This window comes from Ruditapes philippinarum, unplaced genomic scaffold (genome assembly GCF_026571515.1).
Source record: "Ruditapes philippinarum isolate M1 unplaced genomic scaffold, ASM2657151v2 ctg20340_1_1_1_1, whole genome shotgun sequence".
In the NCBI taxonomy this organism is placed as follows: domain Eukaryota; kingdom Metazoa; phylum Mollusca; class Bivalvia; order Venerida; family Veneridae; genus Ruditapes; species Ruditapes philippinarum.
Window position 1 is genome coordinate 1 of NW_026855541.1, and position 14,091 is coordinate 14,091.

A 14,091-nucleotide genomic window follows, 5' to 3' on the forward strand; every position below is an offset into this window, starting at 1 on the left:
TTTAAACAACCATTTTGTAAAGTACATTTAAAATGTTACCATGCAAACAGTAAACCAATTGTGATCTTTGTACTCTCTCTTGTCCGGAATAAATCCAGAAAGGAGTAATGTTTTCTTGTATCGTCTTTATCGGTATTAATTTTCGCCTCAGCAAATATTTTATCAAGTGATGGCTGATCTGCCTTGTTGACTTTCGCAATAAAATTGACAACAGTCTGTGCTTTTTTGAACCGTTGTTTTGTCACCAACCAGCGGAAGCTTTCTGGCATTATCCTGATTAAATATAATGATCAGCATCACATTTTATGCATTTTTTAATTTTTTTTTTAATTATTTTTTACATTTCTCCACTTTGAAATGTATAAGAAAATATCACAGATAATTCAGTTATGTGTCACGATATAATATTACTTATCAAAAATTAAGTGTGTCAGTGGACAGGTAACTCAGCCGGTAGAGCTGCTGAAGGGTATTCCGAGGGTTTCGGGTCGAATCCTGGCCAGAGGTCTCATTTACCTTATTATAAGTCGCATTTTTTGCAATAAAGAACTATATAGATTAAGGAACCATAACTTTTATTTGTTTCAAACTATGTGGTTTTCTTCAGTATTCACGGACACTTCTATTTTCTTATTTTCTTGTTAAGTATTTGACCTACGTTTTGACTTAAATTTGATATTTTCTTACTGTCTTTTCCCCCTGAACTGTTAAAAACAGCGTATTTATGTATCAATATATTCATTTAAATATCGCTTCTACTTGGAGTGTCGCTACTTTTTTCATAAACCAATCAAAAAAGAAGGATAACGACTTTGTCAATGAGACGGTAATAAGAAAACAAAAATAACAACGAAAATAAAACGTTTTAACTGCAACAGGAACAGTTGGTAGATCTGCTCTTCCCGTTTAGCTGCAGAAATCGTATAATGTTTTTTCTTCTTCTTTTTTAGCGTCTATCTATTGCTTTATGCCACATATACATTGTTTAAGAACAAATTTCAAATTATTTAAGTTGGTTGAGGAATATCCTTGTGCGAAAAGTGTTGCTTTCTCGACTGCATGAACGACGATCGATTCATCGTGAGCTGCCTGCATCGGTTTTACATATTCACATTGTCTAGTTATTAAATTCTATCATTTTTTTACTATTTATATTGATAAAAGATGCAATTTTAGACGATTATTAATTAAGTTAGTAATTTACCATGTTCATAGAAAATATTTCGTCTTTATGAATTAGCCAAGTTGTAAAACGTAAACAGTAAAATTTGTTTCATTTTGTATATTCGTTAAAAGATGGGAAATGAAAGAAAAAAAATTCCGAGACTTACCACCATGTAAATAAGAAGGGAGTGCCAACACAAGCAATAGCCAGATGAATCTTTTTCCAATCATGTAATCCCCACGCTACCAAGGCAAAAAGACTGGCTTCAGTGGCCCAGGATGGTGTAGTCACTATTGGTGGCCGCCATTTGGCAGAAGCAAACTCATTAGTAAAACTGTATTGTACAGTAAGGTAGAAACCAATGCCTATACCAATGAGAAATCTCAAGGCAGAGTAAACTTGCCACGAAGGTGAGAAATAACCAGCTATATTGAACAGAACAGTAACCAAAATAGCAATGAAATATGTCGGTTTCCTGCCAATCATATCAGCCAGATGTCCTGAAACTAAGCACCCAAGAAGTACTCCAGCCATCTGTATAGTTGTGATTGTTGCTGGGATCCATTTCTTGTCACAGACGAGATCAAACTAAGTATATCAAATATACATGTACAGAACTTCATAATAAGCCAAATAAATTTATCGAATTTTATTGTCTTGTTATATTATTTTTCTTTTCACATTCTAGAATATAAATGGTAGGACACTACGTCGAGCACCTGCAAAAAATGCTCCCAATAGGACTGGTTTTTTTTGTTGACTCGAAGATAAAATATTTTTTTATTCTAATAAATCGTTAGAATATCAAAAATTAATGTAGCGCACCAAAATTGGCATTACCGTCTAGTTTAAGCCTGAAAATGGGATACATTTTGTTTGAGGGTCCGAGTGTGAGCATTTTGGAAAAAAAAAACTTTATTCCGTTTTCAGGACTAAATTAGTCTGTAAAACTTTAAACGTCTTTTAAAAGTATATCAAGTACTAAAGACAATCAAGGTGCGCTACATTATGTTTCGATATTCTAACGATTTCTTTAGGATAAAAACATATTTTACCTTCGAGTCGGGGGGATGTGTGCAAAAAAGTTCGATTGGGATCATTTTGCAGGTGCACGATAATGTAGTAAAGTGATAAATTGCATACATGTAGGCACAAACAGGTGGACATAGGTAATTTTTAATTTTTTACGTTTATTTTTCGTATTGATGTAAACCCATTACATGGAGAATTATACAGTTTGTCTAGCTTTCATTGTTGTAACTGTATATCAACGTTGGTCACTGCAGTGGTCAGACTGCACTGGCCCTATACTGGTGACAGAGGCTAATCATCTTGGGGTCAAACAGGATAAGCATTAAATAAAAAACGAAAGACATACCTCTGTAACAATCGTCGTCATATCATCTTCGAACACATAGTTCTTACAGCTGGTTCCATTACTGCTACATACGTCAACTATACTATCATTATATATGTTAGCCAGTGACTCATTGGTTCCATATTGACCACTACCACACAAGAAACCCGGACTCTGACCTGCAAACGTCATAGTTATCATGCTCCACGTCGCCATAGTCTTGCCAACGTGCACAATACTTGCCAATATCCACTGATACAGTCCGCATCCTCCTAGGTCGTTAATCAGATCTTCCAATAAGACGTTATATGTCATACCTTATACTACTCACGCTGTTCTATCTAAAAGACAATCGCAGTAGGTTTGCTTATCGTTATAAAGTATTTCAGTCCTGGCACTCTATCTATACTATCCTTAATATAGTTATGCAAACAGGTTTACTTGGTGCCTTGAAATATTAATGTATTTTTCAAAATAAAAAATACATGTGCGATCTGAAACACTGAAACAGTTGATAAATTTAAATATTATTATTATTAATCGCGATTGAATAATAACTTTAAATGTATTCTGTTAAGACAATTATGACAATTGTGACAATTTGTGATTTTACGCTTACCCACGTTGCACTAAATGCAATGGTCCGATGGAAATCACGCAATGGCACAATTGTAAACTATGATAACGAAATCGCGATAGCACGGCTGAAAATGCGACGGTCCGATTATGAATTCGCGAAAGAACGATGAACGATGGTAAAAAAGCGAAGGTTGCAATTATACGATAGTGAAACCGCAAAAGTACGGCATAAAATCTGGATGGTTCGATGATGCATCACGTTTCGCCCTCGTACTATCGCAAATTCACAATCGTGCCAATATGTTTTCATCATCGTGTTGTACGATACAAAAACCGTGGGTCACGGATTAGAGTAAAACACAGAGTCAAAATCGTCTAATGGAACACCGTAATTTTTTTGTGCGTACACTCTATTGTGATATAGATTCTTTAATTTATCACCATAAAAGCAGTAAGTTTATTTCTATCGTAATAATATTTCCGTTGTCTTTATCTTACATGTTATCTTCACATACAGGAAACCTAAAAGCAGATTCACCTACAGATGTAACAGCGTTATCCGACAATTTGTTTTTTGCTGTTAGCAACAACTTGTTCATTTAAGGAAATCTTAATTGCAAATACTTTTTTAAAGAGGTCCCACGGTAAATCCGGACGCTTTTTGACAAGTTGACTTTGACAAAAATATTGCACATTAAAGGAAATTGATTGAGAAGTTAGGGAACCAAAATAATCAGGTGAATAGAAATAAGCATATCAGTAATCCGGCCAATTTATTAGTAAAAATCTTAACGTTTCGTTAGAAAAGCCTAAAATAATAATTGAAACAAAGAAGTTTATATATCATCCAGTTTATGCAGTCTTATAAATTTTTTATAAACAGTGAGTCCGAATTACTCCTTTCTCGTCTATTTATGTCGTCTAAAACTTGTTCATGAAACATTATGAAATTTCTAGTCGTCTTATTTCTAAAAGATTAAAAGTACATGTAGATTCAAATGGAATTTTGCTTTTTTGTTTTTTTCTTCAATCACAAAATGATGGTATAATTCGGACCTTTTTTATTTTTGTCCTGATTTTTTCCGTAAAATTATCAGTGCTTTTGAAAATGTTTTGGTATAATTCTTAAACATTTTAAATAAGTTAACAATATGGTACTTGTTACAGCCATGAAAAAATCACTATCTAACATTTGTTGTTACGTCATATCCGGTATGTTACAATACACGATCTGTTTGTATTTGATCGGAGACAAAATAAGTCAATAAATAAGACAACAAACCAACTTTATAAAAAGAAAAATCATTTAGTTAGTTTAATAGTTTATTGTCTCATTCCAAGCGTGTCATATATACAATACATCACATTATTCAATCATATTAAAATACATCTTGGACCAATCTCAATAGATTTATAGGAGACATTTAAAAAACATGATGATACTTGTAAGATATTTTCTATAACTAAAAACCAATTAACTTATTACCAAGTTACATGTATATATAACAGACATTTTTGCTTATTCCTCATGAAAAAACAATATACTTCAAATATAATGTCCAGAATATTTGTGACAATACTACTGCAATTAACTTGTTATGTGAGTGAGGCCAAAAAGTCACCATGTTCATACAAAAGCGTAAGTTTAGTGCAGCATACATGTACCCAGTATTGCTGTATAATTATAATTATGCAGTAAAAGAGTAATGATGTTCCAAAATGAATGAGTATATCATGGAGTATAAGGTTGTAACCCAATAAGCACCTGACTGTGAAAGATGTGTGACCTAATATATTCGAATAAGTACATGATTATGCTAAATGTGTGATTCAATAAGTACATGATTGAACATGGTGTGTGACCCAAGGTACAAAATTGTGCATGATGTGTGATCCAAAAGTATATGATTGAACATGGTATGTGTCCCACTAAGTACAAGATTGTACATGATGCATAGCCAATTAAGTACATGGAATACATGGAAGAACATGGTGCGTGAAAGGTCATAATTCTGCACTACCTTAGATGACAGTATAATGAATAATATTAACAATAATTGGTTGGTTGGATATATTTGACTGTCTAGGGTGATCGCCTTACAGCATGATACATTTGTGTGCCAGTGTAGATAAAATTTGTACAAACAAACTGCACTAAACTCAGCCTTAAAATCAACCGTTTAGATCAACCCTATACACAATATGTCTTAATATTCAATGTCGATACACTGTGGCAATGTACTGCTATATCATTGCCACAGTTAAATCTTCCATCACAACCAAAATAAAACAAAAATATCTGTTTTACATCTTCAATTATAAAATATAAAACTAATTGCTGTTAAAAATAATGAACTATGTACACTATACTATCGTTACATTTCTACTACTTTAATAACAGGATTAAAACATCCTATATATTTACACATAAACAAATTCCTTCTTTGTAGTATCTGAAAGCAGGTTTTGGCACTAACTCTTATTACATTAGTATTACTAAATATAACTTTTAATTTCTCATCACTATTCAGGTCGATAAAATTGTTAACAGCAACTGCAGCTTGTTCAAAAATTACATTTCTTAAATCATTGTATAACTGACATTCTAGTATCACATGAGATTCATCCTCTACCACATGACAAAATGGACATAGACGTCTATTTACCTGGAGATTTTCAAATCTTCCGGTTTCTATACGAATTGGTGCCACACCACATCTAAATTTGCTAAAAGCTGATCTGTGGCTAACAAGCAAAATCATTGTACAAAAAGGTTGAACACAATATTTTTTTTAAATATACAATATGTCCGTAATTTATTCCGGCCTCTACCTGATGAGCCCGTGGGTGCATTAATTTTATCAAACCACTCTGTTTTAAACTTAGCAAACATACGTTCTTCTACAGCTTTAACAATATCGTTCTTGGATATAGGCATGGATATATCATTATATATTGACAGGTCTAACTCATTCAACTGTTTACGAACCAAAAAATACCAGTTTTTACATTTGATTGACTTACAGGAGGCTCAGAGCGCAATTCGCTTATTTATTCTTGTAGTATTGGTACATGAGAGACGGGCCCAAAAATTGACTAATGACTAGTTATGTAGGATTAGCTATTCCCTGTCCGGGTTTACCCAATGTCCGGATTGACTCGCACTTGCTCTATAGGTTACTAGATATTAACCTGGTGGTAGGTAGGTCAATGTAGCACATTGTACTGTACCTAAGATAGAGAAGTATTTGGAATATAAATTTAAGCTGTGGCTAATGATACTTCAATGACATAATTTGATAAAGTTCAAACTGGAAAAAGGACATATTCCATAAAGTTACATAACATTTTATTTATCTCACGTACACATGTTTTAGATTGTGATGTTTTATCGTCATCGCCACAATAAAACTTAAAGGTAAAATATGCCTCAGAAACGAATAAATCTTAACTTCTTTGGGAAAACATACATGCATTTTTATACGATTGAATAATCGTTTAGAGCATATTAGATGTTTGTTATCTGAAGAAAGTGGCGCTAAATGGAAAATAATTGTTATAAAAGTAGCTACGAAAGCCTAATAGTGTCAAATGAAATAAAAAATAAAAATGCAAAGGCGTTATAACGCGAATAAAGGCATTATTACGCGAATCAAAAGGCGTAAGAACGCGAATAAAGGCGTAGCAACGCGAATCAAAAGGCGTAAGAACGCGAATAAAGGCGTAGCAACGCGAATCAAAAGGCGTAATAACGCGAATAAAGGCGTAGCAACGCGAATAAAGGCGTTATAACGCGAATCAAAAGGCGTAATAACGCGAATAAAGGCGTTATAACGCGAATCAAAAGGCGTAGTAACGCCTTTATTCGCGTTATAACGCGAATCAAAAGGCGTAGTTACGGGAATAAAGGCGTTATTACGCGAATAAAAAGGCGTAATAACGCGAATAAAGGCGTAATAACGCAAATCAAAAGGCGTAATAACGCGAATAAAGGCGTAATAACGCAAATCAAAAGGCGTAGTAACGCGAATAAAGGGGTAGTAACGCGAACCAAAAGGCGTAATAACGCAAATTAAAACACATTATAATGCCAATTTAATACCATATTTATACTAATCAAATTCGCGAGAAAGGAAGACCAATATTGATCTGAATTTATTGCTCAAGATATAAACTCGTATACAATAATACAATATACATTTACAATAACTTTCATTCCATTTGCACAGTAATTATGCAAACTATTTGTCATAAACTAATAAAGACTCTTTAATATTTGCCAATATAAGATGACTTGGTGACTTATAGGTTATAAAGTATTACCTCCTTCAAATAACAATCCTCCTACGAAGTTTGAATATTGTGGGCCAAATGGAACTTAAGTTATGCTCCCGAAACCAAATTGCTTACGGACGGACGGACAGACAGACGGACGGACGCACGTTCCAACATTTTGGGTTTAGGGGCTATTTTCTTTGTTATTTTCTTTGTTCTCTTAAGGGCTACTAGCCCATAAACCCTTTGATCACGGATTGAACCTATTGTTCTCTTTTGTTCTCTTTACTGTTATATAGCCCCTAAACCCAAAATGTTTGCTCGGACGTACGGACGCCAGGGGGTATAACGTAATATGCCCGAAATTCTTTCGGGCATATAATAAAACGTACATCTAGATCAATTCATTTAAATCAACATTGTTCTTCCTTCCATACATTAATAGGCCACTGTTTGGAATTTATATGGTATTAAATTAGCGTTATAACGCCTTTTGTTTTGCGTTATTACGCCTTTTGGTTCGCGTTATTACGCCTTTTGATTCGCGTTATAACGCCTTTATTCGCGTTGCTACGCCTTTTTTCGCGTAATTACGCCTTTTGATTCGCGTTATTACGCCTTTTGATTCGCGTTATTACGCCTTTTGATTCGCGTTATAACGCCTTTATTTGCGTTATAACGCCTTTATTCGCGTTGCTACGCCTTTTTTCGCGTAATTACGCCTTTTGATTCGCGTTATTACGCCTTTTGATTCGCGTTATTACGCCTTTTGATTCGCGTTATAACGCCTTTATTCGCGTTGCTACGCCTTTTTTCGCGTAATTACGCCTTTTGATTCGCGTTATTACGCCTTTTGATTCGCGTTATTACGCCTTTTGATTCGCGTTATAACGCCTTTATTCGCGTTGCTACGCCTTTTTTCGCGTAATTACGCCTTTTGATTTGCGTAATAACGCCTTTATTCGCGTTGTTACGCCTTTTTTCGCGTTGCTACGCCTTTCGATTCGCGTTGCTACGCCTTTTGGTTCGCGTTACTACGCCTTTATTCGCGTTATAACGCCTTTATTCGCGTTGCTACGCCTTTTTTCGCGTAATTACGCCTTTTGATTCGCGTAATTACGCCTTTTGATTCGCGTTATTACGCCTTTTGATTCGCGTTATTACGCCTTTTGATTCGCGTTGCTACGCCTTTTGATTCGCGTTATAACGCCTTTATTCGCGTTGCTACGCCTTTTTCGCGTAATTACGCCTTTAGATTTGCGTAATAACGCCTTTATTCGCGTTGTTACGCCTTTTTTCGCGTTGCTACGCCTTTCGATTCGCGTTGCTACGCCTTTTGGTTCGCGTTACTACGCCTTTATTCGCGTAATAACGCCTTTCTTTCGCGTTATAACGCCTGTATTCGCGTTGCTACGCCTTTTTTCGCGTAATTACGCCTTTTGATTCGCGTAATTACGCCTTTTGATTCGCGTTATTACGCCTTTTGATTCTCGTTACTACGCCTTTATTCGCGTTATAACGCCTTTGTTTCGCGTTATAACGCCTTTATTCGCGTTGCTACGCCTTTTTTCGCGTAATTACGCCTTTTGATTCGCGTAATTACGCCTTTTGATTCGCGTTACTACGCCTTTATTCGCGTTGTAACGCCTTTGCATTTTTATTTTTTATTTCATTTGACACTATTAGGCTTTCGTAAGTAGCAGAATGTAAACAAATAATTATTTTGACTTCTATACAAAATACTAGATCGTTATAAATGTAAATGTTATAAATGAGAAACTTTTTGTAAACAAAAAGCATTTGAGAAATAAAAGTAATGGCATTTCTTTGAATTTAATTAACCTTTAACTTCATTTCTGTTTAACTTATATGTTTATTGTCCATTTCAAATACTGATGAATATTGAATAAAATGAAAAGCTTAAAGTGACATTATGCCCATCCAAGGGTATATAATGAGTGAACATGTGAATAAATAAATAAGTTTTCATTTTGCAATAATTCCTTTTGATTTAATAATTGACTTCGTAAAAAACAATAAATAATATACACACGGATCCTAAGGAATTTTCTGTAAATATCCAACAGAAATTACGTGTACCGTTCAGTTTATAAAAAGAGTGGGGTAGTCTTTTTATATTTAAGGCAGATTTATAATTTCACCCTAAACATATTCAAATATCACCTGTTGGTCAAACACCATTTTAACAGTCAATCTTTTGAAATATAAAGTCAATTCAGCTGAACTTGATAATGAAAATATGAGCATAATGTCATAAATCAAATATGTAAAAGGAGAAGTATTACATGAAAAGCACGTGAAAAATATTAACGTAAATGGTACGTCCAAGACTTCAAAAGTATCTCCCTTTCTCTCGGATGTAATCTTCAAGACGCGGTATCCACCCGGAAAAATGCAATGCGGAAGGCTTCATTTGGTAAAGTGTTATTTAGTTGGTAAATGGCACTTGGTCAACATTCAAAGCGGCGATCTCTTATTATGATTTTAATATATGCGTTCAGCCTAAAAATGACAAAGAACAAGATGATAGCTGTATCGAATGTGGTAAAGTTTCAATTCTATTGTCGCTGAAGTAAGAACGAACCATGGCTGATTCATGGACAGGCGAGTTGTCATGGAGGAGCTTCATTCCGCGGACGTCGGCATATGGACGGGTATTGGAATAGTGCTCAACAACTTTTAAAAGAATGAAATGTCGATAAAGGAAGACAGTGACATCCTAATTTCTATATCCCCGGCAATCAAGAAATAGCTCATACAAGATGCGTTTTATGGTACGGGGTCTACAAGTATTTTTGACCTTCCATCAATTTCGACAATATACAGCGCTTGTTTTACCCTCTGACTCAAATCAAGGTTTCATTGCCAGTCACGATTTCTTTCATGTGTTTTCGATGAGCATGATTGTACATATTGAGCGGCTTTGGCGCTTTTTGACCTGCTCCCTCTTTTGGTCCCCATTGAGGAATACATTCAAACCTATACGTAGAATTTAAAGGTTTGTATATTTATCAAAAACTGATGACGGATCAATCTTCATAAATGACTTCTTGAGTTTATAGCGGGCATTTCTTGACAGTTATTTTAACTACCATTTGCATCAATTTTGGATTTGGCTGTTGCAGGACTCCCAGGTCAAGGCTAACATTTGATGTCCGTTGTGTCGTATATAAAATAACCGGATACAACTCTTAATTGTAGCTTATGGTAGGGTTTTATCCCAATTAACTTTTTAAAATCTGATTTGATGTCAGGCGCGGCAAAGCTAAGCAATGCGCGAACTATACATTACGCTCTTTGCTCTTCTTGGCGTTTCTGATTTTGAAACACATGCAGTGTTCATAACAATAATAATCTGATATGAAAATGAGAAACACATGCAGTGTTCATAACAATAAAAATCTGATATGAAAATGATATCTATCAAGCAGGTTTATCCAAAGCCTTTCATGTAGCGGAGAACCAACATTTCTAAGCATGTTTAACACCTGCCCGATATGCTCTGAATACAGTTAAAAAATAGACTTATTAATACTTGCCGATAACGGATTTAAGAACGTACGTCGTTCAACTCCAGCAACTTACTTTATATTTAAATGAATAATTTTGATGTTCTCAGTGTTTATCCACGTTACTTATATAATATTGAATTATATCTCCTTCTCACGTGAAGCAATGCAATAAGTCCAAGATTGCATCGAATACGCTTAATTCCCATGTATATTGGTATTGAAAAAAGAAAATGGTAAGAAATTTACTGTCATTATGGAGCGATATAAAGTTCTAAGAATTTTTATATCTATCAGAAATGTGCTGCATTATTATGAAATAAGTTTCGTCACTATTCCAACGCTCCAATCGAACACACCCAATCCATTTCTCTGGAATATACGCAAAATATTGATGTCAAATGTGTGCTCTATATTTCTGTTAAAAAGAAACGCGATCTAAACTAATGCAATTGCTAATCCGCAACGGAATTACATAATAGTGTTTTAAGAATTAGCCCCAAGTAATGGTGATTTTTTTTTCTTTTTACAAAAACTTACACGTATACATATGAATTATTTATGCAAATCGTCAATGCAAAAAGCGACTATATGTCGCCGTTATTTTCCCTCCGGTTAGATATTTGGATCTTATATTAAAGTAAAGAAAAACCCCGACAGAAATACAATTAACTGGATAACTTATTCATTTTATTTTTTAAGTACGTAGCTTTCATTTCGATATGACTCACTGTACATAGCGTAAATTCTTGTGAAAGAATGTCATACAACATACGCAACGGAATCATACAAAACGTGTGTTTGAACAATTTGCAGGAGAAAAGTATTTTATTTTTACGAAATTGTTTCCACTTTATATAAAGACCAAAAACAAAAGACCATGCTACGCGGAAATCTCGAGGCCATATTCCCTGGGCTAGAGCTTTGTGCAAGAAGGACATGCAAACTAAAGCAATTTCGAATCTGCAACGCGATCACATAAATGGTGTTTGAACGGTTGGCAACAGAAAATGGTGTTTTTTTTTCAAAACATTTTACACTTTATATAGACTAAGAACAAATCGCCGGTCCAAATCAACGCGAAAATTTGGAGACCATTTTCCTTGGGCTAGAGCTTTGTGCCTTATATTACTGTAAAGAATGACCTCCACACCACTAATGCAATTCTTTTCTGCAACGGAAGCACATAAATAGTGTTTAAACTGCTGGCAGCAGAAAAATGGTGTTTTTACGAAACTCTTTACTTTTTATATAGACAAAGAACAAATCGTCGGTTCAAATCAAGATCATGCCGCTCGGAAATATGGGGGCCATATTCCTTGTGTTAGAGCTTTATGCCTTATATTGCTGTAAAGAAGAACATCCAAACAAATGCTGTTACTTTTTTAAGTGTATTGAATAAAGATGTGTATATGAATGAATGAAATACAGATTGTACAAAAATATACGAAATGTTAATTGGTAGATCCTTTCTAGGTTGACGTCTGAACTGACCAATAAAAACCACTACTACCATCACCACCACCAATAATAATAATAATAATAATAATAATAATAGTTTAATTTGAAGAAAGTTACACATGTTGAGATATAATATTAAAAAACAATAACATATCTTAATTTTAACTGTGGCTTTCCAAACAATACATAAAAGCGTTCATTACCCTTTTTTAGTAACGTTTATCAAGACAAGAATTTAAAGTGAAAACAGCAAAAAGAAAAAAAATCTTTGTGTTGGGCAAATAGTTTTATATTAATTTTGTACAAGTTTAAGCCCACCTAATTTCAGCCTTCGACTGTAGCAAACGAAAAGTCATTATTTTTAGATTCACGATTCTTTCTAAATGAAGTGAAAGGGGATTCCGACGGCTGCTCCAGTCACTTCTTTAATGTGGTTTGTACCAGCAAACGCTCCACAACCGCCAAAATGCAGCTCAAAGAATGACATAAACTTGTCTGGTAAAATTTCGCCGCTAACTCTGGCAGACGATTCGATCCATTTCCTAGAAATAGCCGAGGATTCACCCTTTCCTACTGAAGAAGCTTTATTATGATTGAATAGGAAAGCGAAATATCCATTTGGATTGCCGTCACAATTGACAAAAGTAAATTCCTTTCCATTTGATTTGTATCCCTGTCTGTCCTTTAACTGACTCCGTCCATTTTCAAGCTTTAGGGGATTTAACCCAACATATATGTATGGACCCATCTTATCATTGACAACTCCAGTATATCCTACGTGGGAATTATATTGCACTGACAGTGGACGAGACATATACCTTGTTATTTGCTCGATACGCGATTCATACTGGAGCCCATTTGTTCGTCTATGACGAATAACAACATGGGTGTTGTCGTTAGACAATGTTTTGATGTCGACATTGTCATGTATGTATCCGGTGATATGAACGTATATCCACCGGCTTTACTTATAAGACAATACACTACAAATGGCTGCATCCTGTAGTGCAACGTGTAAACCCCACTCGATGTTACACCGGGCTTTTAACCATATCCATACATGATGCTGAAATATTTAAAAACATTTCAGTATATGTGTAAATAATTTTCATGGCGTTTCTTCTATTCTAAAAAACTCAAATACTGCAATACATCGTTTGTAAAGATAATTAATTACTTAATTAATATGTTAGCATAATTTATTTATTATTTATTTGTTTGTTCAATTTATTTATCAATGCTTTTGTTTTAGTTAAAACAATACTGTGAATGTCATATGGTGGTTTCTCCAATGGTTTGGGGTACTTGAAGAGCCCTCAATTAATTATTTTTTGGACACCAGTATTACAATAGTAGAAACCACTGGCCTATCGTATGTTAGCTGGATAGCTCCCTTAAATTAAGCTTCCAAAGTTCCTTACGTCTAGTAACGGGGTTCAAACTTAAGAGACAAGTACACTTGAACTTGATTGTATAACAGCATGCAATTTCAACATAAATCAATAATACATGCATTACGGTATGGAAATGTTTTCTTACTTGCTTTATTTAAACTGTTTTGCATCACCTCTTCCAAAGCTTGGTTAATCACAAGTCGTAGATCAGTAACTTCTGATTCCATTTTAGCCTTCATCCCTTCTACCGTCTGTAAGACGACACCGTGTTTTCTCTTCATCTCGTTTATTCAAATTCTAGGAAATACTCCGGGGTCAATTTGTCAAACA

At 34.6% G+C, this 14,091-nt stretch overlaps 1 protein-coding gene and 1 long non-coding RNA gene across 2 annotated transcripts; both read right to left on the reverse strand.

The window, feature by feature from the left end:
- Window positions 1-6: 6 nt before the first annotated feature.
- Window positions 7-2,886, reverse strand: LOC132743665 (organic cation transporter protein-like). Its single transcript, XM_060732216.1, has 3 exons — window positions 2,544-2,886; window positions 1,332-1,753; window positions 7-273 (listed from the first exon to the last, which is right to left on the reverse strand). Exons 1-3 carry the CDS (start codon window positions 2,835-2,837, stop codon window positions 36-38), a joined length of 954 nt encoding a protein of 317 aa, XP_060588199.1. The 5' UTR covers window positions 2,838-2,886; the 3' UTR covers window positions 7-35.
- Window positions 2,887-12,283: 9,397 nt separating this feature from the next.
- LOC132743666 (uncharacterized) lies at window positions 12,284-14,045 on the reverse strand. The gene is made up of 2 exons (XR_009627599.1): window positions 13,907-14,045; window positions 12,284-13,433 (listed from the first exon to the last, which is right to left on the reverse strand). It is a non-coding gene; the product is annotated as an uncharacterized LOC132743666 (long non-coding RNA).
- Window positions 14,046-14,091: the final 46 nt, after the last annotated feature.

Coding starts and splice junctions, on each gene's coding strand:
- LOC132743665 (XM_060732216.1), bottom strand. CDS start 2,837: ATGACATATAACGTCTTATTGGAAGATCTGATTAACGACCTAGGAGGA. Junction 1,754..2,543: donor TGACGACGATTGTTACAGAG/GTATGTCTTTCG, acceptor TGATATACTTAG/TTTGATCTCGTCTGTGACAA. Junction 274..1,331: donor CCCTTCTTATTTACATGGTG/GTAAGTCTCGGA, acceptor ATATTTAATCAG/GATAATGCCAGAAAGCTTCC.